General features: G+C 42.3%; 2 protein-coding genes and 1 long non-coding RNA gene across 5 annotated transcripts in view; 1 reads left to right on the top strand and 2 right to left on the bottom strand.

Moving 5' to 3' along the window:
- The window catches only part of FCHSD1 (FCH and double SH3 domains 1), a 36,815-nt gene extending 32,260 nt beyond the window's left edge, over window positions 1-4,555 (bottom strand). The window contains exon 1 of the mRNA XM_081014795.1: window positions 4,032-4,555. Within this exon, the coding sequence (XP_080870921.1) occupies window positions 4,032-4,040 (9 nt within the window). The 5' untranslated portion in view covers window positions 4,041-4,555. The remainder of the gene's footprint in view (window positions 1-4,031) is intronic.
- Window positions 2,170-14,961, top strand: LOC308482080. Its single transcript, XR_013988968.1, has 4 exons — window positions 2,170-3,555; window positions 4,881-5,020; window positions 5,514-5,622; window positions 12,362-14,961. It is a non-coding gene; the product is annotated as an uncharacterized lncRNA (long non-coding RNA).
- A 1,517-nt stretch (window positions 14,962-16,478) lies between these two features.
- The window catches only part of ARAP3 (ArfGAP with RhoGAP domain, ankyrin repeat and PH domain 3), a 40,359-nt gene continuing 29,415 nt past the window's right edge, over window positions 16,479-27,422 (bottom strand). For all 3 annotated transcript variants that reach the window (XM_081014596.1, XM_081014595.1, XM_081014597.1), the window contains 12 exons: window positions 27,207-27,354; window positions 27,034-27,102; window positions 26,330-26,404; window positions 25,842-25,956; window positions 25,395-25,523; window positions 24,681-24,814; window positions 23,978-24,060; window positions 23,672-23,707; window positions 22,750-22,813; window positions 19,826-19,963; window positions 19,013-19,051; window positions 16,479-17,709 (listed from right to left, as the gene is read on the bottom strand). In XM_081014596.1, the coding sequence (XP_080870722.1) occupies window positions 17,080-17,709; window positions 19,013-19,051; window positions 19,826-19,963; window positions 22,750-22,813; window positions 23,672-23,707; window positions 23,978-24,060; window positions 24,681-24,814; window positions 25,395-25,523; window positions 25,842-25,956; window positions 26,330-26,404; window positions 27,034-27,102; window positions 27,207-27,354 (1,660 nt within the window). In that variant the 3' untranslated portion in view covers window positions 16,479-17,079. The remainder of the gene's footprint in view (window positions 17,710-19,012; window positions 19,052-19,825; window positions 19,964-22,749; window positions 22,814-23,671; window positions 23,708-23,977; window positions 24,061-24,680; window positions 24,815-25,394; window positions 25,524-25,841; window positions 25,957-26,329; window positions 26,405-27,033; window positions 27,103-27,206; window positions 27,355-27,422) is intronic.

The raw sequence follows: 27,422 nt of genomic DNA, 5'->3' as shown, positions 1-27,422 counted from the left end.
TTTGGTCCTTGGTACTTAACAGTCTGAAACCCTCTCTCTCCCCCTCCCCATTCTGAGAATTGATTCTCATCCTGGCTCATGAGGATTTGTTTCTGATTTTCTGAGCAATAATGTAGTGTTATGTCAAACTTTGTTGATTTGGTGCTTTGTAGTAGTGATGGTATTGTTGTTCCACTTTTGTTAACATGTTTGGATCAGTTGTCCCCCTCTGTAGGCAGGTGTGTTCTATAAGGCACAAATGCACAATTATCTGCTTTCTCACAAAGACAAGATAAGCAGAGAGTTTACAGGTTTTGCTTGTTCTTTATGTTCTTTATTAATTGTGTATGCCTCCCACAGTTATACTAAGAATTACCTTGAGGTGGTACAGATGGGTTAATAGTACATACCTACCTAGGCTCTCTTTACTTGCTTTCAATCTTCACCTTTGAAGCCAATAGTGAAGATCAGTATTTAGCTCAGAATAAGTTATTGTGTGTATTTATACATAATACACATTACTCAACCTTTTCAATATTTAGGACTTTAGAGAGTTCACACTGACCCTTTGTGCTGCATATATTTTTCTGGGCTTTTGACCACAGTCTGAAATAAACCTCCCGCTTTTATCGCGCAACATAGAGCCTGTGTTGTTAGTTATTTGTAAATCTTCCAAAACCTTTTATGTAAGCAAGTTTAAGAATTCATTTCTGAATTTTATAACTTTGAATCCTAAGGAATATGTAGAATATGTAAAGAGTTTCAACATACCCCTCCTGGTGTTAGGAGGAGGTGGCTACACAGTTCGCAATGTGGCCCGGTGCTGGTGAGTCTTCTGGAAGCTTTTGTTGATAATGCGTTGGGGCTTCACCTTCCTTGGATATAAAATGGCACAGGTTTGTGTCATGTGAAGACTTCACTGTACCCTGGATTGAAATTATCTGCCTTTCATTTTAGGACTTATGAAACATCATTACTTGTAGATGAAGCAATTAGTGAGGAGCTTCCATATAGTGGTAAGTTGAGGACCTACATGTTCAAACGTCACTGATGTCACTTGTAGCATATTTAGTTTCCCCAAGTTATTAGTATCTAGATAACTTAGGGGGATAGTTCAAAAGCAATGACAAGGCTTCATGGAGTAGCCGCTGCCACCTGTAGAACTTTGTTGCATGTGCTGGCCAGGGCAGGTGTGGTGTGTGGAGGAAAATGTCAGCTCACTATATCAGTGTCCAGGTCCTGGTTGGGCCCCTTGTTATCACGTGGCAGCAGCGCGGCTGATTTGGGTTCTAGCCCACCTCTACCCTGAAACAATCCCTTTTGGGGGGTTACTATTGGCTGCTCCTAACAACGCTGCCAGTGGTAGCTTGTGCCCCTTGTTAGGGCAGATACAGTGGGGAAGCTCTTGCTGGTGGAACTGCCCTGCCAACAGAGGCAGTGTCTCTGGGTTGGGCTGGGTGCAGGGAAATATCCACCTCATCCAAATTCTTCAGCATGATTTGTTGGGGCTTGGGGTTGGTTAATCTGTAATTCACCAACAGCATCTTTCAGATTGTTTCAAAATATTAGGGTTAAGCAGATTTACGTGGTGGAGGTGGCGACCAACCTTTGGCAAACTGATGCACAGAATCCTTAAAGTCAGATCATCCTGACACCCTGGCACCAGCAAGAGCACTTTATTTGGAAATTAACACATTCCAGAGAGTCTGCATACACTCTAAGAGTAATCTTTGTTCCTTGACCTCGTTCTGTCTTGGAAGATAGACATTCCGATGTGCCTGCAAAGGTGCCTGCAAAGGGGAGGGAAGTGCCTGGCTCTATGTTCTGAGACAGGTAAACCCCCCAGGAAATGAATTCAAAGGGGCCACGTGCCTGATACTGCCTTGAGAGAGAGCGAGAGCTATTTGTCTGCGTCTTTCTCCAAGTCTCAGAGAACGGCTGGCCGGCGAGGAGAGAGAGAGAACGATAGCGCCGAAAGGATCTTGGAAGTTGTTTCTCCGAGCTCACCTGCCCCCCTCTACCCCATTTCCCTATCTCTGCGCTCTCCTGGTTCCTCCCGCTGCTGCGGGCGAGGGAGCCGAGGGGGCGTGGCTGCGTCTCACGTGCGACGTCGCCGCCGCCGCGGTGGGCGGGGCGCTGTTTCCTGGGAGGCGGGCCGGCGCGCGGAGCAGCCACTGTGACGGAGGGCGGAGCCCGGCTGAGGCGGAGCTCGGCAGGCGCGGCTGCCCGGCCGTTGAGAGGTCCCGTCGGGTGGGCGTCGAGCGCCGTGGCTGTCAGGAGCCGCTCGCCCGCCTCGCTCTGCCGCTCGCTCGCTCGCTCCTTGACTGACTGACTGACTGACTGACTGACTGCCTGCGCCGGGGGAGGAGAGCCCAGCTGCCCCCGTCCTGGTCGCGGCGGCGAGGGGCGGACTTCGCGCCCCGCCATGGAGGGCGGCAGCGGCGGCGGCGGCGGCGGGGGACCCTCGCGCGGGACCGGCCGCGAGAGGAAGAAGAGTAAGGTCCCCGCCGACGAGGCCCCCGCGACGGCCGTGCCTGGAGGAGACCCCGGAGGAGGAGGAGGAGGCGGGAACTGCCATTTCTTACTTTTTTAGAATCAGTAGGCAAACCAGAAAGTCAAGTGAAAAATGAGTGGTGCTTAAGAACACAGTGTGACTCAGCTCTGTATAGCAATTGCTCAAGAAGCCAGACCATTCTTCAGTTTGCAGTTGAGAACAGAGACAAAAGGGAAGAAAATGGAATAGGAATGATCTTAGAAGGATGTTGGATAGAAACTAAGAGGTTTTTAGCTGTAATGCCTTAAGAGACATGAAAAAAGGTTTGCAACTGAGTAAAAGCTTAATGGTAAGGATTTGCTGAACTAACAAATTGAACTGGAATACAAAAAAGGGAGGTATGAGGAGGTCCGGGGAAATAAGTATAGGGAAGATAGGTTATGGAAAATTAATGTCTTTTTAACTATTTTATTTGGTATGGTTTTTTTAATTATTATTTTTTACTTTTATGGCTATATTTTAAAAACTTTATTTTCTTCTCTTTCTGTACTCTGTATTTTTTGTATTTTTTGAAACTTTAATAAATATCATTAAAAAAAAAAAAAGGAATGGAGGTGGCTATGAGAAGTCATGGGATAAATGTTTTAATTGAGACGTGAGCAAGCCCAACGAATATATGGTGCAAGAATTTTCCAGTAGCTGGGAATAGGGGAAGAGAGATGAAAGAGAGAGAGAGCTCTCCAGATTAGAATCAAGCTGGTATTATTACTACTACTACTAATAATAATAATAATAATTTTGTTACTGTGGCGTTTGCCTGTTCGTTTGAAAATGTCTGTACAGGGGGAGAGAAAGGGTTAATATGTAGACCAGTTGGAAAGCCAGAGGCAGAGCCTACCTGTTTATAAAAGTGCTTAGCCCGAGGTTTGGGTTGTGGGTATTTGGTTGGTTTTAGTGGGTTGGTTGGTTGGGAAAGGCAGGTGGAAAAGCAGTTGGCAGACAGTTGGAAATAGACAGTGCAGTTGGTTCTTGTGTGAGGGGAGGTAGAAGAGATAGAGACAGGATAAAATAAGACTAAGAAGGTAAAGAGTAACAACGTTTGGAATGTAGTTAAAGTTTATTTGTGTCTGCAATAAACTACACTCTTCTTTGTTAACTTAAGAACCTGACTGAGACTAAGTGGTTTATCGGGGAGGACCTGGTTGGTGGCAGCGGATTAGTGGTGTATGGGACAGTAGTCCGTGAGACAACTGGGGGCTCTGTACAAACTCCACAGTTACTATACCATTTTATCCTTTTTAAAACAAATAAAACAATCCAAAATAGAACATTTGTAGAAGAAAATCAAATATAAAGTGTACTTTCAAAGCAACAATGCTAGCAGGAAACTAAAATATTATCTTAAAGATTTCAAATATAGACTGCACGATTAACAGAACAAAGTTAACAAACACACAAACAAAAAACTTAAACATTTCAAAATAAAACACTACTAAGGGAGATCAAATATAAAAGACACATTTGAAACTGCATCATTGTCAAATAAATAAAATACTACCTTAAACATTAAACATTGCTGCTGCTGTTACTGCTCAAGCTGGTTCATGGCAGGCGACTACTGCTGTGGAAGCTCAGGCTCCAAGACCTGGGTCACCACTGAGAAATCTGGTGCTGGGCAGAGAAACAGAGGGGCTCCATGGCGACACCAAGTGCCATGCCAAGTAGTGTTGCACATGGTGCTTTGCCTCTGGAAGCCTTCCCCTTCTATATACCTGATGGAAAGGCAGGTGATATTTCAGGGTCTCAGGCTGATGGCAGTCACCTGGAGCAGAGCGCAGCCACGCCTTCCTTCCAGCCAACACACAGCAGCAGCATGGAGGTTAAGAGGGGAGAAGAAAGCAATAAGAAAGTAAGAGAAGCAAGGGAGTAGAGCTATTTGAAAATAGGAAGTGTATTATATTGGAAGGAAGGTAGCAAGACGAAGCAAAGGGGAGAAGAAAAAAGGAGAAACTTGATCAGAATGAAGAGGCAGTGTAAATTAAACAAGCAACAGAATTGAAGATAAGAGGGAAATAGTGTGAGGAATCTAATCTAAAATGTATATAGGTTAAAGCACATCAAAACTTTGAGGAGAGAAGAGATGAAGTGTAAATGAACTTCTAGATTAAGAGGGAGAAACTTCTAGTGTGATTACTCTCAGTTGAGATGCTCCCCTTCTTAAATTTGTACACTTATGATATCTTCCCCACATCACTTTTGCACATGTCAGCTTGGGGGGGTCTTGGCCCTCCCCCCCTTACACCTATTTCCCAGGTTAGACAGTTGCCTTACTCTCCTCCTGTGGCATTGGCAACCTTTCTGTATGTGCATGCACTCAATGGGTGTGTCCCCCCCTTTTTTTTTTTAGTTTGGAATTAAGACGATGCTTGAAACGGAGGAGGGGATCCTGCTTTTGGCAAGAGCCGTTGACCCCAAAGTCCCATCCATGATGATTGATGCTATCACGCTACTGTCTGCCCTCTGCATTCTGCCTCAGCCTGTGGATATGTCAGTGATTATAGGTGATTTATCTTTTGGTTTAGTTGTATTTCATAGGTGGGCAGTCTAGCACTTGGGATCCTTTTCAAAATACATTAAAAACTGGAAGGCTACATCTGAATTGCAAGTTTTAATGTGCATGTAATCTGCACAACAGTCTGAAGCCTAAGAAGCAGAAGCTGAACAAAGCTTGTGTAAGGTTTGGAGTCATCCCCACTTTGAAGCCCCACATCTTACTCCATATTGCTTAGGAGGGTTTTTGGTCCCCTGGATCCAAGGCACCATTGGTTCTTAACAGTTTTTAGAAATTTTAATACACTAGATGTGCAATTTATCAAACTCTTACATAGTTTCCTGTTGTGAGTGTATGAAAGTCAGACTCCCATCTTTAAATCACCTGGGAGTGCATCTCATTGAACTCATTGGGACTAGCAAGTAGACATGGCTAGCATTGCACTGTCAGATAATCTGTTACTGATTTGTTTTCCTTACTCTTACATAGGCATGAGCACGTTCTGGTGGCACTGACACAATGAGCAGAAATGGATGAAGTGGAACGATTCAAACCCATCTTGGATGGCCTGAAGAGTGACACCTCAGTGGCATTAAAGGTAACAAGTGGGGCCTGCAGCAAAAAAGATTTTTCTGTACTTCTTCAGGCCTCAAGCTTCTGCTGATACATCTTTATTATTTCTCAGTCCTCATTTTGTCCATATAGCCACTGGTACTTATGTCTTGAATTTGCTACTTATTTTACCAGCATCTTGGGACTCTTTTGTGCTGCTTTGGTTTTTGTTTTTGTTTTTATTTAATCATTTTTTCAAGACAAACAACAACCACAAAAAACACATACAACAAAAATCACAATAACACTTATAACACAATTTAACATTTCAAATTTGGGTACTGATATACCTATGACTACACCTTTTTAACAATATTTCCCCACCTCTCATCCCCCTACTTCCCACCACCGTCCGCCTTATCGCTTAAATATTCCTTCCAGATTTCTTCATATTTATTCATTCTTAATTTGCGTTGACATGCAATTCGTTCGTATGTAGCTAGTCTGTCCATATTATCAATCCATGTGCTCAATGGAATCTTTTTGCGGCTCTTCCAATTCATCAGAACAAGTTTTTTTGCTTCTAATATGGCACGGTACATCCATTTTTTTTTACCTCTTGTAATCTCCCACATTTCCAGTATATAATTTAGAATTAAATTCAATTCCCCTAAATAACAATATTTTTTTTTAAAAAAAATTAACATATTTTTTATTAAGTACAAATTAGAAAACATACATATTCACAACAAAAGAAAATACAAAAGAAAAAGAAAATACATCTAACCAAGGAAAAAGAATTAGAGAATATTTTGTCTCTTTTCATATTTACAGTTGTTTATACCTCTATAAAATGCTATTCACAATAAAGCAGTGAAATGAAAGATAAGATATCAGAAAAAAGAAGAAAAGAATAAAGAAGTAAAAGAAAAAGATCATAAGTGAAAATTTTTAAAAGTAGATAAGTACTCACAATACATAGCCGTTTCCCATCTATATTTATATTCAATTGTAGAATTTCATCTTGTCCTTATCTACCTTAAATAAATTGTGTTTGTTTTTTTTAAAAAAAGTCTTCCACCGTTTACCTCACGCGTTTTTAATAATCCATTCGTCAGAACCTCTGTTCTTCATATTTTCCCTTTGGATTTCCTTAATGTCTCACTTTGTATTTTTTTTATATTATGCACAAGATTATTCTAAACACAACCAGATTTTTATAGTTGAGCCCTGGTTTTGTAAATAATCATTTAAGAACTCCCATTGCTTCATAACCATAGTTTTGGATTTTCTCCTTATTATATCCATCAGTTTTGCTAATTCCAGGTACTCACAAAGTTTCCCCAACCATTCTCTTTTTGATGGGATGCTGTCTTCTTTCCAATAGCTAGCAATCAAAATTCTTGCCGCTGTTGTCGCGTATAGAAATAAGTTAGTTTATCTTCTGGGATATCTTTATCTAGAATTCCTAATAGATATGCCTCTGCCTTTTTTGTGTGTGATGTCCTTATCAATTTTTTTATTTCGTCATGGATCATGCCTCAAAAGGTTTTAATCTTTGGGCAAGTCCACCACATGTGATATAACGTACCTTTTGTTCTGTTACATTTCCAACATTTGTCGTTGTTCCTTTTATTTATTTTTGACAATCTGTCAGGGGTTAGGTACCATCTGTGGTGAATTTTTCTGAAATTCTCCCTTAATAAATCACACACAGTAAAATTTATGTTTTCCTCCCAAAAAGTTTTCCATCTTTCCAGATCTATCTCATATCCCAAATCGTGCTCCCATTTTAACATCTTTTCCCCTTTCGTCTCTTGTTCTAAGCTGGTTTTCATTAATAATCTATACATTTTTGCAAGTATTTTTGATCGCTTTGCAATATTTCCTTTTCTAATTTTGAGGTTTTATTTTCTAATCCCTCCTTTTTGTCTTTTTCATATGTTGCTTTTAATTGATAATATTGTAACCAATTTATTCCAAATGTTTGTAATTGTTCGTAAGCTTCATTTTTGGGGTTTTCCACTAAATTTTTTTCTTTCTCTCTTATTTGTTTATTTATTTCCATAGTATTATTATCTTTATTTCTCCTTATCCTTCTCATTTGTTGTATTACATACCCTCTCATATAGGCTTTACTCGCTTCCCAAATCATTTTTTTATCCTGATTTTCATTTATTTCATAGAATTCTTTCAATATTTCCTTAGCCCTTTTAACTCTTTGATCATCTCTCCATACCTCCTCGTTCATTCTCCACCTTCCCTTAGTATGATTTTGAAATTTCATGTATACTGATACTGGATTGTGATCTGATATTGATCTGTTCAGTATCTCTGCTTTTTCTAAACTCAACATCAACTTTTTTGTTACTCTTGCTATATATATCTTCACCTCGCACCAAAATGATCCTATCATCAGGCAGTTAATCATCATATGTACTAAGTTCGCATTTTTACTTCCACATCTCCAGCAGTTGTCTGCATTTATTTTCTTCTGGTAAAGTTTTGCTGGAGTCTGAATATTATTTTCTGCTGAATAAGTCTTAGTCTTAGTCTTAGATCCATAGATTCTATTTCTGTTTATTTTATACTTGACTCCCATATATCATCTCTTATCTGTACCCCTGACTCTTCTCTCAATTTTTGTCTATCATATTCTAAATCATATTTCTTCCAGTTGAGTAGGGTTTTATATAGTGCGAGTGCAGAGTTTTTTGTTTTTGTTGCAGAAATTAAATCTTGTAGCAGCACTATAGCGTCAGGACCAAACTGCCTTTCCAACATATGTTTCAATAGGATGTATTGCCATTGTGTTTCACTGGTTAATCCATACTTTACTTGCAAAGTCTTATATTCCACGAATTTGTAATTTTCATCAATTAATTGATTCAATGTCAAAATACCTTTCTTCATCCAATTTTGCCAAATTATTACTTGATTTCCAATTTTTAATTTGGGTTGGCCCATATTGTTAATTTCTCATGCTGATAGGGGTCATCCTAATTATTTTTATTTATATTCATCCAAATTTTTATAGGTGCTTTAATAGTCTCCAGAATAATAGGATACTTCATAAAATTAGAGCCGAGTTTAGTCCACCCTTCAAGAGGTTCAAAGAAACTATATTTGAGAGTAGCCCAATTGGGATTCCTGCTAGCTCTCCACTCGTTAGTCTTACTCAGCAGGTAGGCCTGGTGATATAGTTCCAGATTTGGGAGACCAAAGCCACCTTCCTTAGTTGGAAGTTGCATTTTATGTAGTGATATTTTTGGTGGCTTTGTACCCCACAGGCACAATCTAAATAGTTGATTTATTTTTTGGAAGTAAAATTTGGGAATATGTATTGGTAATCCTCTAAGAATGTATAAAAGCTTTGGAACAACATTCATTTTGAGGACATTAACCTTTCCCCAAAGGGAAAGGTTTAGAGGTCCCCACCTTTCAAAATCAAAAGTAATCTCATTTATAATTTGATTCAAATTTAGTTTTACAATTTGGTTTATATCTAATGAAATCATTATACCCAAGTATTTAATAAAGTCTTTGCACATCCGAAATTGATGGTTTCTATACAATGTAGCCCTTGGCCCAGTTGGTAAAATCTCTGATTTTGTCCAATTTATAGAATATCCCGATATTCTGCCAAAGGTTTTTATTTTCTCCATAATTTTTGGAATTGTATCTTCTGGTTTTGTAATAAATAAAAGGATATCATCCACAAAATCAATACAATTTTGTAATTATCTTTGTTGTGTTTTACACCCTTGATATGCTCATCCTGAATTATTGTTCTTGTTAATGGTTCCAGGCACAGATTAAATAATAATGGAGAAAGAGGACATCCTTGTCTCATTCCTCGATTTAAACTAATCAAATTTGAAATTCTTTCGTTTGTAACAATCCGGGACGTTGGGTTTTTATAATTCATTTTAATCCAATTACAGTATTCTATGGGGAAACCAAATTTACATAACACAAACCCTATGAATTCTTCATATATTCTGTCAAAAGCCTTTTCTGCATCTAATGATAATATCATAAACTCCTCTTCATCTTTATTTAAATTTATCAAATCTATTGTTAATCTGATATTGTCTGTAGCTTGTCTTGTTTTTATAAAACCTGTTTGATTATTAGGTATCAAGTCTTGAATAACCTTTTGTAATTTTGCCACCAATATTGTATTCAAAATCTTTGCATCAACATTCATTAATGATATTGGTCTATAATTTGCACATTTAGTAGGGTCTTTGTTAGGTTTTGGTATAATAATTATTAAAGCTTCATTGAATGTTGTAGCAGATATACCTTTCTGAGCTGTTTCCTCATAGACTTCTAGAAGTCTGGGGACTAGTAGATTTTTAAATATTTTATACCATTCTATAAGAAGACCGTCTGGTCCAGGTGATTTCCCATTGTTTCTATTACATTCTCAATATCTGATATATTTAGGGGTGCTGATAGCACATCTTTTTGATATTCTTCAATAGTTGGTATTTTAATGTCTTGAAAGAAGTTTTCCACATCATTCTCTGATATATTTTCCGGCCCTTCATATAATTTTTTTGTAGAATTTAAGAAATTCATTATTGATATCTAGAGTTTGGATTTGATATCCTGCTTTATCACTACCCGAAGGAGTCTCAAAGCGGCTAACATTCTCCTTTCCCTTCCTCCCCCACAACAAACACTCTGTGAGTTGAGTGGGGCTGAGAGACTTCAGAGAAGTGTGACTGGCCCAAAGTCACCCAGCAGCTGCATGTGGAGGAGCGGAGACGCGAACCCGGTTCACCAGATTACGAGTCTACCACTCTTAACCACTACACCACACTGGCTCTATTGACCTCATCTATTGATGAGGTCACTGCGATGTTATTTTCATTTCTTATTTGGGGTATTATTTGGTTCACTTACTTTTGTTTTAGATGATTAGCTAGAATTTTTGTCCGTCTTTTACCCTGTTCCCAATATATTTGTCTTAGACTTAGTAGGCTGAACTCAATTTTTTGATCTAGTATATTATTCAGTTCTAATGTTAGTTGTTGTATTCTTTCATATGTAGCATTAGATGGGTTATTTGACATATCGCCGCATAGTGTTTTTAAATAAATTTTTAGATTGTTTTCTTTTAATCTTTGCAGCTTGGCTTTGTTGGCAGAGAAGGAGATTTTCTTCCCTCTGATGTAAGCTTTATATCCTTCCCATTCCATCAGTCTTGACGTTGAAGATTTGTAGTTATTTTTAAAATATATTTGTGTTTCTTGGGTTATATATTGAATGAAATTTCTTTCATTTAATAATGATATATTAAAATACCATCTCCTCATACCTTCCTGGGTTTTAGATAAATTATATTCTAGTATTACTGCTGAGTGATCAGCTATAATAGGAATATCAATATCACATCGGCTAGTAAAGGGATGTAATGATGCTGATATTAGAAAAAAGTCAATTCTATGCTGGGTATTATGAATTCCTGCAAAATATGTATATGATTTTTCCTTAGGATGGTGCAATCTCTATGAATCCACTAAATTCCACTCTATCATATAGTTATTAATTGTCTCTCTAACCTTTGTCCTTTTTTCCCTGGCTACTGATGTGGTATCCATCTGTGGATCTAAAATTTCATTCGTCTCCACCCATTATCAAGTGCTGATACGATAGGAAGCTTAATCTCTTAAAGCAATTGTGAATAAACTTATGGTCATCAGTGTTTGGGGCATAGACATTTACTATTGCTATTTTTGTCCTTTCTGTTTTAATTACAATTATTAAGCATCGACCATCTTCCTGTCTTATTATATCTTGTATTTCATAAGGCCAGCCTTTCCTAAATAAAATTGTGACTCCCCTAGCATTTTCATCTAAGTTTGTTGAAATAACTTCTTTTACCCATTGACATTTCAAAGTTTGAGCCCCTTGTTCTGTCAAATGTGTTTCCTGTAATAGACCTATATCAGCCTTTAATGACTGCAGATATTTGAGTGTTAAGATTTGTTTTTTCTTTTCCTTTAACCCCTTGATGTTCATACTTATAATTCTCATTGTGGCTTTAATCTGTAAGCTTTCTTGTCCTCTATTTTGTCTTTAGCAAAATTGTTTGGAAGGCCTAATATAAACCAAATATACTAAAATTATCGCACCAACCTGAGTTGTATATTAACCATACTTAGATTTAAGATATGGATTGCGAAATATATGAATAATTAACATTCTTACATATCTAAATATATATAAGGTATACTCGACCCGTTACGTCTATATACACACTGAAATTAACTTTAACTATTCCCAATCAAATAATTATTATTTGAAAATATTCAAAGAAGGAAGTACAGTACCCTCTTTTTCTTTACATTTCCAACATAGATTATCACCATTATGATACATCTTTGCTAATTTTACGGGGTTAAATGCCATCTATACATCATTTTCATAATATTTTCCTTTAACACCGTGCATGCAGTGAACTTGACCCTTTTCCTCCACAACCTTTCCCAGTCTTCAAACATTATATTATGTCCCACATCTCTTGCCCAATCAATCATCACAGATTTAACTTGTTCATCCTTTGTATGCCATTCCAACAATAAATTATACATTTTAGACAGATTTTTAACTTTAGAGTCCAACAACTCCATTTCCAACTTAGTTTTTTCTGAAGCAAAACCATTTTTCTTATCTAATTTGTACAATTCATTAATCTGGTGATATTGTAGCCAATTTATTTTATCTTTAATTTGATCAAGTGGTTTTAATTTATATCCTTCTTTATCTTCCAGTAACAGATCAGAGTATCTCAACCACTTAGTTTCCATATTTAACTTTTTCTGGGCCTTTGCCTCCATCACACATGTAACTTCCACACCATACCATCCAGAGACTAATGGATTGGTTGAGAAGTTTAATGGAAGTTTGATCCGTATGATCAAAGCCTACGTAGGAGAAAACCCTACTGACTGGGACTGCAAATTACAACTCCTCTTGTACGCATACCGAGACATTCCACAAGAGAGTATAGTCCATTTGAACTTTTACTAGGGTGCAAGGTCAAAGGACCTTTAGAACTACTCCGAATAAATTGGGAGGATCACCCAGATAGTGATTCAGAGATGGACTATCTGTACAAACTGCAAAACACTTTACGCCATTCCTTAGAAACAGCAGGAGAAAATTTAAAAGCCTCCCAGTCAAAGCAAAAAAATCTGGTATGATAAAAAGGCCAGAGAGAGAACCTTTGGGTCAGAAGATGAAGTGTTGCTGCTAAGGCCAATAAAGGGAAATAAATTGCAATTAGCCTAGGAGGGATCGTACAAGATTGTGTCCAAAATGAATAACGTGAACTACATTATCCAGCAGGGGGATGAAGGGTGCAAAGTGGTTCACGGGAACATGCTAAAACCCTACCATAGAACAGACAGCTGGGCTCTATATGCTATAAGAGAGGACTCGGAAGAAACAGATGACATACTGTGCTGGGAAGCAACGTTGTAATCAGAGAGAAGTGAATCTAGCCCCTTCATTAACCCAGTCACAGCGGGAGGAGGTAGGAAGTATCCTACAAAAATATAAATCCATCTTTAGTAACGTTCCGGGAATAGCGAAGTCCATTGCATAGACACTGGGGATGCTAAACCCATTGCAGTGACCCCTTATCTGATAACTGGGACATACATGGATAAAATCCGCAACGAGGTGCAGGAGATGCTGAAGGCAGGGATCATAAGAGAATCCCTGGGCAGCACCGGTAGTGCTGGTAGACAAACCTGATGGCTCTATAAGATTTTGTGTTGATTACCGAAAGTTAAATCACGTCACTAAGGTGGATGCCTATCTAATGCCCTGCTTAGATGACCTAATTGAGACCATAGGCAGGTGCTATTTCATTACCTGTCTAGACTTGACAGAAGACTATTATCAAGTAAGAATGTCCTGGGGACCAGGAAAAACTGCCTTTAGAAGTCCCCTAGGATTATATGAGTTTAAAGTGATGGCCTTTGGACTAAAAAATGCGCCAGCGACCTTTCAAAGGCTAGTGGATAAGATCCTGCATGGATTAAGGGAGTTTACAGTAGCTTACCTGGATGATATTGCAATTTTTAGTCAAACCTGGTCTGAACACAAAGAGCACCTAGAGTTAGTGCTACAAAGAATTAAAAAGGCGGACTTGACCATTAAGGCTAGTAAATGTCAGACTGGGGACTCAGAAATCAAGTACCTTGGACATATGGTGGGTGGAGGAATAATAAAGCCTTTAGAGACCAAGGTGGAGGCAATTACGAACTGCCCTACTCCTATGTCAAAAAAGAAAGTGAGAGCATTTTTAGATTTGGCAGGGTATTATCGAAAATTTATCCCTAAGTTCAGTGAACTAGCTGCACCACTGACCGACTTGACTCGCAAGAAAAAACCGGAGCATGTTGAGTGGACATCAGTGTGCCAGCAGTCATTTGATGCGCTAAAGAATACCTTGACTACCGGACCAGTCCTCGTCGCAACAAACTATGACATAAGAGTTCACCATCTTTACAGATGCGCTGAATGCTGGGATTGGAGCCGTGCTGTGTTAACCGGGAGAGGAAAACAACCTGCATCTGATCAGGTACCCAGAGAGAAACACCTTTCCATGATAGAAAAAGAATGTTTTGCTATCGTCTAGTCCCTACAGAAGTTGAAACCATACATCTGGGGCCAGAAATTTATACTGTGCACCGATCATTCACCCTTGCTTTGGCTAAGGATGATGAGAACTAATAGCAAACTGATGAGGTGGGCCCTGTTGCTGCAGGACTTCAATTTCACCATAAGAAGCATGAAAGGGTCCCTGAACATTGTGGCCGATGCTTTATCAAGAGACCCGATGGTGAAGGTTAACCATGGACAGTTAATTTTTTCCCCTGTAGATAACTGAGTTGTTTTAAATGTCTAATGCAGTTTGATCAGGAGTGTAACTCTGTTCAGTTATTCCCTCCTGATCAAACTTCTTTAAGGGGGGAGGGATGTGGTGTTTGCCTGTTCGTTTGAAAATGTCTGTACGGGGGAGAGAAAGGGTTAATATGTAGACCAATAGGAAAGCTGGAGGTGGAGCCTACTTGTTTATAAAAGGGTTTAGCCTGAGGTTTGGGTGTGGGTAGTTGGTTGGTTTTAGTGGGTAGTTGGTTTGTTTTAGTGTGTTGGTTGGTTGGGAAAGGCAGTTGGAAAAGCAGTTGGCAGAGAGTTGGAAATAGAGACACAGTGCAGTTGGTTCTTGTGTGAGGGGAGGTAGAAGAGATAGAGACAGGATAAAATAAGACTAAGAAGGTAAAGAGTAACAACGTTTGGAATGCAGTTAAAGTTTTTTTGTGTCTGTAATAAACTACACTCTTCTTTGTTAACTTGAGAACCTGACTTGAGACTAAGTGATTTACTGGGGAGGACCTGGTTGGTGGCAGCAGATTAGTGGTGTATGGGACAATAGTCCGTGAGACGACCGGGGGCTCCGTACGAATGCCACAGCAGCCCTTTAAAAATATGAAAACAGGGTAAACATATGCTCCCTGTGCATTTATTTATTCACCTCTGATCAATTGTTCGCTTTGGGGGATATGTATATACAGTGATACCTCGGGTTAAGTACTTAATTCCTTCCGGAGGTCTGTTCTTAACCTGAAACTGTTCTTAACCTGAAGCACCACTTTAGCTAATGGGGCCTCCTGCTGCTGCCGCGCCGCCAGAGCACGATTTCTGTTCTCATCCTGAAGCAAAGTTCTCAACCCGAGGTACTATTTCTAGGTTAGTGGAGTCTGTAACCTGAAGTGTCTGTAACCTGAAGCGTATGTAACCCGAGGTACCACTGTATATTAATTGTTAAGTGGCCAGGTCCTAAGAGCAGAGTTGAATGCCTCATAGCTCTTATCTCTTTCCTACCCATAATATGGCACCTGCTGGTCAGGATGTCCAGCTTGCCTCTTTGGAAACAAGCTCTCACCTGGCTGGATTTTGAATTTTGTGCCATGTTGACTTCAGCTGGCAGATGAGAGTCCTCCTTTTGTTGAATGTTGGAAAGGACGTGTTGAATATAAACTAAATGTAATGTTATTTTTTAACACTTGCTATATGTAGCCCATGTGTGTTTCTTTCAAACTTTGTCCTCTCTCAAATTACCCTGTTACTTCCCTTAATACACTTCTTTCCTACTTTATAATATATTGGGAATTAAATTGTTAATTGAACAGAGATTAATAGCTGGCTCTGTTTTTTGCTTCACTTTCATAAATATTTAGATTTGATTCCAATGATTTCAAGTTCGCTGCCTGGCTCATAAATGAATCTGAGAGTCAGATTTGATGTTACCATTGGGAAAGCCACAACTAAAAAAAATATAGCAGTAGGGATGGGTGGGTATTTAAAGCTCCCAGCATTTTCCTGATTTAAAAAACTTCCACGATGCTTTTTTTCCCACAGGGCAAAACCTAGAGATGCGTAGCTGCATGTTTTGCTGCCTAGGGCAAAAAGGGAAGGGGAATTTTCATCAGGAAAATGGCACATGTCCCAGTAGTGATCCAAATCATTTGAGGTTTCTACGCAGAGGTTGGATGGTCATCTGTTATAGATGCTTTAACTGAGATTCCTGCATAGCAGGGGGTTGGACTAGATGACTAATTCTATGATTCTATGAAGTTCAGATGTCCAACTGAGAAGAGTGAAGTGTGTAGTCTTGAGACATTTCCTCAGAGTTTCACCCAGTCACCATCACCACCTCAGAAGTGGTTTACTGCATTCCCTTCACCAATCTTCAAGCAGTTGTGGCTCATTTACTTGTCTCCAATACGGTATGAACAAACCTTTGGCTCCCATATCTACCATGCACATTAATCAGCTCTGTTCCAGATAACTCAGCATAAACAAACTCTTGCTCTCTGTTGTACAAAATTCATTTATTCCAAGTGGCAGTATGAATATTGCTGGAAATGCTCAGGATTTCCTTACCTTTTCAAGAACATTTATTCTCTGTGCAGGCCTGTCTAAACAGAAATATATGGCCACGCCATCCAAATTTTGCACCATGAACAGCTGAAGTCTGTGACATGTTCAGATTATCACAGGACATACTCAGCCACCTATTTGACTTCTATGATTCATTCAGGCATTGCACATAGGCAGGCAAGAGTATAATCTTAGCATGAGGGCTAGAAACTTGTAAAAATGAAAGCTGGGGTTCCCAGGAACCTGAATCCTGCACGCAGCACCACATGCTGCACGTGGATATGAGCTGGAGCTGAGGGGGGCACCACCCTTGCCTTAGTAAATATCACCCCACCTTGCTTTACACCACGCTTCCTCTCTAGAAGTGGCTGGGAACTCTAAGGATAAAATAGTTCGAGAGGAGAAGAGGATTTCTTAATGCAACACTTCCAGGCAGGGTATTTGGTTCTACCCATCACAGGCAGAGACGTGATGCAGACCAGCAGCCTCCCGCGACTCATGTCATGCTCAGGACTGCGGTGAGCCTAGTTCCAGTTTAAGGGATCTCAGTCCTCAGATCCCGTGACCCTTCCAGCTGTGCCTGTGCCCCATCCTGGGGGTTCTGCTTCCCCGCTGTGGCAGGTGCCTGGCACTCGTTCTTCCGGAGGATGGCAGAACTCAGCTCCTGCATGAGTTTGTCACTGATGGACAAGTCTGCCTGGAAGCTTTTCTTCCTGGGGGCACCAGCTTGAGGCTCCTCTCCCATTGGAAGTTCTGGAAGGGAGGCAGGTGCCTCTATTGACTGCCCCTGTTCCCAGTCTGGGGCAGGCGGCCCTTGAGGCAACTCAGTCATTCTCTCTACAGCGGCACTTGGGGCCACACTGTGTCCTGGGAGCTTGTCTGGGAGGAAGTCCTTCCCCTCCTCCAGCCTGAGGGTCCTCTCAAAGCAGCATCCTTTTGCCACGTTGATTCCAGATGTCCTGGGGGCTGGGCATGGGGGCAGTGAGCTGGATACTGCCTGCTCTGAGCATGGAACTGGCTTCTTGGTTCGGTCCACGGGAGGCAGCAGGGACTGTTGGAGCTCCAGAAAGCCCATGTCGGCAAAGTTTCCCACCTCCTCATAGACAGGCTCGGACTCAGCCGCCTCCTGCTGCTCCTCTAGTGAATCCTGATGCATTTTCATTGGCTGTGAAGAGTCAAGGCAAAAGGAGGCCATTAATGGATTTGACATTGCTTGGGCTTGAGGCAGAAAGAAACATTCCACAATTGTTCTGAGCAGGGGTTGCCTGTCCTGTTTTTCCGCCTGAGGCAAAACAGGAAGGTGCCATCTCCACCACCGCTGAGCCTCATTTACTGGGGTTGTGCAGCGGTTTCCAGCAAAATCTCACCGGAAGCCACTGTTGCTTCTGCAGTGGTAGTGGCAGCAGGAGCAGGTGGGACGCCCATGGGGACACTGCCTCATGGGATTCTGCCACTGAGGTGGCTGCCTCAGTCTGCCTCAAGGTTGGGCTGGCCCTGGTTCTGCAATTTTAGGTCTCTGCAGCTTGGACCAATAACCTAATTGCCTGAGGCTCATGCCTAGTCTAGTAAGCTACCCAGGACTATGTGTGCAATCACACAAATCCTAGAAGTCTGGCCTCCTGCCCTGGTTTGGCTCTGACACTGCAGGTGTGAGTGTCTAATAGGTCTCAACCACAAGTCAAGGCCAAGGCTGCCACCCTTCCTTCTCCTTGCCATAGCAGACGGCAGTCCTGGGTAAGGCTAGAGGCAACTAAGCTTGTCTGTGGCTCACACTTTGTTTGGCATGCATGGGCAATGTTCAAGTATTCTGAAAAGGCTCAGGGGAGACAGCTTGGCTATTCTCCATTCTGGGATGGCCCAGATCCAACCAGGTTTGAAAGAGGGAGCGCTTGCCCACTCCACAGACATTCTGCAGCACCACGGCCCGGATTCCTCCTTGGCTTGGAGCCGAGATGCATAAAACGGTGAATGAAAATGGATCAGAGGAAGATCAAACCAAAGAATGCACAGAACCTTTGAAGGAAAATAATCGATCAAGGTCTGCCAGAACGTGAGAGTGGAATAGTAAAGCGGGAGGCAACAGATGATGAAATGGAGGGGTCCTCTTTTTCATTATTGTTTGCTTCCTGCTTTTGCTCTTTCTCTTTTTCTTTTATCTACTATGCTTTTGCTTTGTTTTTTGTTTGATGTCATCTTCTCTGGGTTAATGAGGGTACACACAGGAAAGTGATGGCTGGCTGATGAAAGACCCTGTGCGAGAGGCAGAGAAGGGAAGGTCTCCCAGGCTGGGAGGCTGGGAGAAAAAGAAAGGGAAGCTCCCAGGTGAGAGCTGGGAGGGTTCACCCTGCTCTGTGTGAGGCAAGGGTTCAAGATCTACCTCTGAGAGAAAGCTTTGTATTTCCCCCCTCTATTAACAGTGTAAGGGATACAGGATAAGTATGTAATACTGTAAATGCATAGGTACTTACAAAAAACATGGACAATGTCCTTCGTGTGTGCAGGCGGTGCTGCAAACAAGAGGAATAAAAGTGGTCAGATGATGCAATTCACACCACAAGCAGACAAGAAGGAAGAGCAGATTAATCAGTCTTGGTTATGACTTGGAAAGCTTAGCAGAGATCCAGAGGTTGGGGTCGCTGGGTTTATTTTTATACCATCTTGATTTTCCTTTGGAGAAAAAGCAAGAGGGGCAAAGTATGCCTCATCCTCTTCTCAGAAGGTTCTGCTGTTGCTCTTTCTGGGCATGCAGTTTCCACCTACAATCCAGGGCACCAGAAGAATAAGTCATGAGGAGGCCCTCTAGCCCACAAGGTGAAGGGGCTGGTGGCTCCTCAACCAGCTAAGAGATCTACTCAAGGTGAACACCAATTCAGATTTATTGGCTGAGAAGAGCTTTCTTAGAAGCAATATGTTGGTTGCTTCATTGCCAATTGTTCTTCTAAGACAGAGGCCCTGGCTTCATGGACAAGGCTGGGGAGGTTTACTCATGAGCAAAAGCAGTGTCCTCAATAAAGCACATTCAGACATCATGTGGGAAATAATTCCTCTTGTAATGAGGAAGTGACTCTCCCATAACTGCGGCTAAACACAGAAATAGGTCACCCACCAATTACTCTTCCTGGGCTCTGGCACGAACTGTACCACTTCTTAGGACATGCAACCAGCAGATGGAAATGCTTTACATTTGAGCACAGGGATTTTAAAGCTGCTCATGCTTTGCAGCTTGCTCTTGTTTCATGGAAGAGCAGGGCTTCAGCAGGAGCCAGGTCATGCAGCCTTACCAGGGTCTGGTTAGCAGAGAGCATGGTGGGATTGGTGCTGTCTCCCCGTAGAGGGATCAGGGGCATGGTGCCAAACTTCTGCTTGGATAGGTCAGAAGATGAGCGCCGACGCAGGATGACCGGGCGGATGCTGTCATGCTAAAGGAAGGGAAGTCAACAACTATTTCTTTATATTACCAGTCACAACACATTCACTGACGTCATGCCACCCATGACATGCTTCAATGGGGGCATGCGTCTGGTCGTTGGGTCAGACATTCCCTACTCCTAGGTATGGGGCTCTAATGTGTGGTGTAGTGGTTAAGAGCGGTAGTCTCGTAATCTGGGGAACTGGGTTCGCGTCTCCGCTTCTCCACATGCAGCTGCTGGGTGACCTTGGGCCAGTCACACTTCTCTGAAGTCTCTCAGCCCCACTCACCTCACAGAGTGTTTGTTGTGGGGGAGGAAGGGAAAGGAGAATGTTAGCCGCTTTGAGACTCCTTTAAGGGAGTGAAAGGCGGGATATCAAATCCAAACTCTTCTAATGTACCAGTATACAACAAAAGATGTGCATGAGGGCAGCTGGTACCCTGCCTTAATCTGTGCCATTGCTTCAAATGCTTTCTCCCAGCCCAGGTCTGACATGAAGTGAGCCGAGTTGTGGAGAAAGACATCAAAACATGGCTGCGCCTTCCACATTTCATCTGGCCAGTTGCTACATTTTGAGACTGATTTTAGGAGAGAGCCATCCTTTGATATCTCTTGTTTCAGGCCTGCAAGGTTATTTTGCCCTTTTGAGTAGAAGATGCAATGGATATTTTTATTATTATTCTATAAGTGTGTTCTTAGTAATAGATACTAACCGCTTGCAGTGACTTCCTCTTGAACCAACATGCTTCCTTCACAAGAGGCAGGCAACTATTATTATTATTATTATTATTATTATTATTATTATTATTAAGTTCAGAAGTTTATTGTTCAAGCCAAAGGTCATGACCAACTTGCAGCAATAGTATGAATAAAATATTACAGAACATACATCCATAATATAAGCTGGCATCCATGATGAGAGAAGATACCAGCGACACGAACACGCTTAAATCTACAGTGGTACCTCAGTTTACAGACGCTTCAGGTTCCAGACGCTTCATGTTACAGACTCCGCTAACCCAGAAATAGTACCTTGGGTTAAGAACTTTGCTTCAGGATGAGAACAGAAATTGTGCCGTGGTGGTGTGGCGACAGCGGGAGGCCCCATTAGCTAAAGTGGTACCTCAGGTTAAGAACAGTTTCAGGTTAAGAACGGACCTCCAGAATGAATTAATTTCTTAACCCGAGGTACCACTGTACCTTGATTTCATATTAAACCACTGAATCACCAAAACAACTTAGATAAAATCGCCATATCTCCTTTTTCCTCTCTTTTTTGCAGCCAGTGCATAGAGGACCACTCTCTGTGTTACAAAGCTATTATTGTCACTTAAAAGAAACCAAACCCTTTCTGCTGGGGTGTACTTGGTTGCTTGTGTGAACAAAGGTTTCAGAAAGTGATATCTTGGGTCTCTATGTAAGGGGCAGGCTAACAGAGAATGAGTGATGTCTTCCACCATAAGTTGGTCACAAATGCAGTCTGTCTGCGTACAGGACTTGCAGCATTAACTTATGTGGAATATTTAAAATGCACAATAAGCCCAGCACCCACCACAATCACACAGGCACCTGCTGTCAGAGGCAAAGATGATGTTTGGTAGAAAGCTTAGCGTGCAAAGTTTGCAGCTCCGTTAATGGTTTTTTATTTGGAACGGAGTTCAAAGATTTTCCCTTTTATCGTTGCAGGCAGAAAATGGCTGCAAAGCAAAAACCTGTTATAAAGCAGTGGACTATTTATGGCACTTCTGATTATTTCTATCTGGGTTTCATCATTAACCCTTTAGGGAACTTCACGTTAGTAATGAAAGAGTTGCATCTGGAGGAGGCAGCGGCTGCAAAATATTTAGTAAAAGGAAGCACAGCCAATGTACCCCCCCAACACTAAAAAGGCTATGGTTGAAAAAAAAAGAATAGAAAAGGGGCAACATTATCCTCTCCTTTTCCCTTTTAATTTTCTGGCTTTTCAACAACATTATTGCTATGTTGCAAAAGAGTGTGGGTACAGACACACACAATTCGCCCCATTTCACTGTGCTTTGTAGGAAAGGAAAGTATCCTGTCTTTGCTGGGTGAAAGAGCCACAATTTTTCTTGCCCACCTTCACATTTGCAAAACAGAAGCAGCCATATAGTAAAGAAGGGAAGCATTCTTTTTCTGGCCCTCTCATGTCATAAATTAAACTTGGTATAGGGTTGCTGTGATTGAAGGACTCTTCCTCCTACCACTCTGTTGGTGGAAAGATTCACACTTGCCCAAAGGGACTTTCCCTCCTCTCTTCTCCCTGTGGCCCCCTCATATCTGTTTCAGAACTTCCCCCAAATCTCTGGAGCAAATTTGGGGAGGGTGCTAGGTATGCATGGGGGCGGGAGGAGAGAGGGAAGTCCTGTCAGAATATTGGTTAGAATATTGGATTCTAACCATTTTCTCCAACAAATGCACTGAAAATCTGAAACAACTTGTCCTTGGAGTGAAAACAGGTGAGTTTCACCTGAAGAAGGAATAGTTGAGCTTTTTCCTGAGGGTGACCCATGGCAGATCTCCCATCTGAATATATTTTCAGGTAAGACTCTCTTGGGTGTTGTCACCACAAGGGCAGGTCATTGCTAGATAAAAGGATGAACAATCCAGGAAACGTCTTTTGTGGAGATGACATCACAAATCAGAACAAAACTATCACATCAGTGTTACGGTCAGTCAGATATTTCATTAGCAAACTACTTGAAAGCAATTCCCTATGCATAACTTGGACTGAAGGGAACACTGCATGTTCCTGGCTGAGGGCTTTTCTTACACACCTGGGCTTTCAGGATGCTGGTGGTCCAGTCCCACAGATCGGATTGCCCCATGCATGCTAAATACCTGTGGAACAAACACTCCCTGTTACTGCCAACATTGGTGACTTGTCCCACCCTACTCCCTAGCTCAACAGGCAATGGTGCATTCCCTGGAGCAGCTAAAGGTGGCTGGTGAAGTTTATCCAGGGAAAGGACTCAAAAGAACATCAAAACTGCCCTGTTGGATTGGACCAAAGACCTGCATTCTATTTCCACCAATGGCCAGACAGATGCCTTCCTAAGTTCAATGATAGGGCACGGACCACCCACTGTTCTTTTGTCCCCAGAATCTCAGGGGCTTTGCTGTCTCTGACTATGGAAGTTTCATTCAGCTGTTGCAACTCACAGCCACCGAGATTAGGATTGGAGGATTTGTAATTCCCACTTGGAACGTGTGAGGGAAAGGCTTGCACCTGAATCTCTCCAAGTTTGCCCAGTTATGCTACAACAGATTCCAAAAGAAGGCAGTGAACAGGACACCGTCACCTCCTTCAATTCATGTTTCTCCTCTTCCCTAACGCTGGCTGATGGGCATGGGAGCTGTGAGCAGTAGCCAGACACTGCTGGTCTTAGCCAGTGAACTGCCCTCACGAGTGATGGAAGCAGCTCTTTGGTGTGTCCCTGAGCAACTGCACTCTCAGGCTGAACAGCACCCTGTAAGAAAGTGGGTGGTACACCACCTGCCATTTTAATATGGACGTGGGATACCATTTGTGGACATTCATGCATCAGAGGCAGTCCCATTATGACAGGCTCTTTCCACCCTGTCCCACGCAGTGCTTGAGATGAGAAAAGCCCTGGGGCAGAGGGAGGGAGGGAAAGTGGGAGGAATAGCTCATCTCCTCACACTGAAAGAACAAAGCAACATAGAAAGGATACTTACAGTTGCTGCTTTTCTAGAACCAGAGTGAAACCCCACCTGTAGCAGAGATGGATACAGAGTGAGACAATCACCTGCTGTCATTCATCTGATGTCATAATTACATCAGGCGACTGACACCTGTCAAAGTTCAAAGGGGGCAGCGCTTCCCAAGCTCCCATGTCATATAGGACAACAAGTGCAACTGCTGGCCAAAATGGCCTTGCAGGCCAGACAAGGAGGTCTGGTGGTTCAAGTCTGGCCTGCAGGCCAGGAGTCTCCCCCACAACCCCACTACTGAAAATTCAATGGGATCCCGTAGTCACTTACTGTGAAGGGGGCTTCAGCTTTTTTCGAATCCCCATGTAAACCTTGGCCATGTCTAGCATCCATTCCCGCTCTGGCTTAGCACTCTGAGGATAGAGAACCGGAAGGTGCAATCATCATTCCAAAGGCATAAGGCATTATTAGCTTTCCCAAAATATAAAGAAAGGGCAGAACTCTTATCTGCTATTTGGGGTTAATTAACTGGGCATTGGAAGGGGGAGATGCTGCCTTTTTGAGAGAGGTTTGATGGAAAGAGACAAAAAGGAAGTTGGAGGGACAAAGGGACTCTCTTCTACTAAAAGAGATCTTCAGGGCCCTATGGGTATCCTACAGTTTTGTGGTCTGGGGCAAAAGGATGGAAGGACCACTCCTTGAAATCTGTAATAACGAGAATCTACCTTTGGGATGAAGGAAGGATTAGTACAGAGGATCATTTAGTCCTTGTGAAATACATGGTGCTTTTTAGCTATTGAGATGGTACCAAGCTCTGAAACTTGGTATACCAAGATAATGGCAGCCAAAAAACCAGTAGCCCTCAATTATTATTAAATCTGTTGGTAACAAAGCAACTTACAACCAAACCTTAAGAGCGATTATTGTTGGTTTGCTTTAATGGTTGTTTTTTGGAAGTTGTATTGGGCTGCTTTTTACAAGCTAAAGCAGGATGTGACATTTTAAAATAAATGTATTAGTTGGGTTGCTATACCCGTTTCTCTTTCAGTAAAAGCAACTTGCGGTCCCTGATGACAAAGTAGCGCTCCTGAAACTTGTTGCCCAGGAGTTTGGGCAACTCCTCACGGCACTTCAGCAGACCACATTTGGGGCTCTCGCGTTTAGCACCTGCAAGGAAATGGGAACATTGGCGGAGAGGTTTACACTCAGCAAGGCACTGCTGCCTAACAATGTTCAGGGCGGTGGAATTATGGAGCCAGCACTCAGAGGCCAAATAACAGACAAGTCGTGGCTCCTTTCAGCTTTGAGATTCTGTGATGAATCTGAACGAAGCAGCCTTACACTGAATCAAACCAGTGGCCCACCAAGCACAGTGCTCCACTTTGACCGGCAGAAACTCTCCAGGGTCTTGCACAGTGATCGTACTCATCATTTGCTACCTGAGATCCTTTAACTGGAGAAAGTGAGGATTGAACCTGGGGACTCTGGGTGAAAAGCATATGCTCTACTTCTGAGCTACAGTCCCTCCATAAAATAACTTTGTACAAATATCTGACCCATTGAGACCAGCATTTTTTTCTCTGATTGGCCATAACTCTGCAGAATTTCAAGTAGAATTTCTCAGTCCTGCTACCCTGGCTAAGAGCCCCAGACTCTACCGCTATATCGCAAAAGTGAGCAGGGGCTGACTTGCTTGTTTCCAGGGCACCAACAAGCTGGGCTAAGTGAGAAGGGCATGCTCACTCACCTGTGAAGAGGCAGCTGCCTTCTCTAATGGGAACCTTCTTCACCAGCAAATAAGCAGAGCTGGGCTTGGTCAACTTACACCACTGCAGGGCCTGCTCCAAGACCTTCTCCTTGGGATGCAGGGGGCGCTCTGAAAAACAAGGGCCAGAAAGAGTCCAATGCATGTCCAGAGACCAGATTCAGGGAGCGGGAAGAGCATTCACAAAAATGATTGTTACCAGAGGGTCAAGGATTTTGTGCAAGTTTCATGTGTGTGGCATGAAAACCCTAGGAACATATTCTAAAGCTGTATTTTAATGTATTTATTGTTAAGCAAGTGGTGGGCCTTTTTAATGTAATTATTTTAATAAACAAATAAAAGAATGTCTTGGACACATCTGTGAAACTCTGAAAAACCTCTACAGCTCTCCTGGCACACGGACCCAACAGAAGGGTATCATCTGCTTACCTAGTTCCCCATTCTCTAAGACTTCAAAGGTAAGCCAGATGTCCAGGCTGGGTGCCACATTTCGCATCTCCAGCACCTGATTGGACAGCTCTTCTGCTCTCATTACGGGAGACACCTGCGAGGTGATGAGCAAGCACAATTCAGTCAGCCAACCCAGAGGCAGGAATGTCAGCATGTGGTCAAGTAAAGGTGCAGAGTCTGACATTAGAACATTATACACAAATCTTGCAATCAGTTAATGCATTTCGGCATAGAGTTGGAAATTGGCCATGAAGTACAAGGGCATTTCTATGTCTCTGTTAGAGCTGAGAGCCCCTCCATCCTGCCCAGGGGCAGCTCCGTGGTTCTGGCCACTCCAGTGGATTTCCTCACACAAGCAGCCTTTCATGGGCTGATCTCTCCACCTCTGTGAAAAAAGCCAGTGACCTGAGCCCCATATTACCCAATGACACCAAGGGACAGTGGCTGTTGAGAGGACTGTTGCTCACCTTAAGTGTGACACAGCAGTCAGGGTTCTTCTGCTCTAGGTAAACCTCAAGGATGATATCACCAGCCTGTGAGAGCTGTAGGGAGTAAGGTGAGGGGATAAATCTGTTTAGGCTACTTGCTTGGCAGGGGGTTGGACTCGATAGCCCTTGTGGTCTATTCCAACTCTATGATTCTATGATTCTAAAGGGATACCCTTGAAGATAGTGCAGAATGCAGATGTGAGGGTTCTGAGAGGTACACCCAGAGCTAACTACGCAACACAAGTCCTGCAGAAATTGCACTGGCTGCTGGTTTGCTCCCTTGCCCAATTTAAGGTGTAAACTTTGGACTAGAATTCCCTAAATGACTTGGGGCCTAAATACCTGAAGGAGTACCTTTCCCAAGATCTGCAGAGTCTGTGGAGAAGACCCTTCTGGTGGTACAGCCAATGCGTGTGGGTTGTTGTGTGAGCATGTGGAACAGGGACTTTTCTGTGACAAGATCTTAATGTTCAGCATTTCAGACCACCCACAAACATTGAAGTATTATTTTTACTAGGCTACAGTGAAGATTTGTCTGCAGGGGATGCTAACCACACAGAATCAGGAGCCTTCATGAATCCTCATGGATCCAAGCCCTCGTATAATGTCTCTTGGGCTGCTGTGGTTGCCTACATATCTGCTGGGCAACATGACAAAAGGATGGGCAAACGAAACTGCAATACCTGGACATCCCTCCAGGTAGTAATCAAACTGTTCTCCAGGTCCATCTGCAACACCTGGTCTTCCTCTATCTACAGGGCAGGAGAAGCAATGCAGTTAGCATGGATGCAAAAAAGGCAGAGGCCTACTGTGAAGTAACAGGGAGAGCAGTTGGATGAAGAGGCAGGCAACTCACATTGAAGATAGGAACATAGTTGTCAATCAGTTCCTCCATCACCTTGACTTCATGTTCCCCTGTTCCATCCGTTTGGAAGAGGCTGGGTGCAAAGAGCAGAGCCAGGTTTTTGGTGGTCATCTGGTTGAGGTCAGCACATTTCTGAACCCTGCGATATCAAATGAGAGAAGGCCGTGAGTACCTGCAGGAGTGAGCGGAGGTGCTTCCATGGCTGGC

This window comes from Podarcis pityusensis, assembly GCF_964106645.2.
Source record: "Podarcis pityusensis genome assembly, chromosome: 7".
Lineage (NCBI taxonomy): Eukaryota > Metazoa > Chordata > Lepidosauria > Squamata > Lacertidae > Podarcis > Podarcis pityusensis.
The sequence above is the reverse complement of the archived record's forward strand: the minus strand, read 5'-3'. Positions and strand labels throughout refer to the sequence as shown.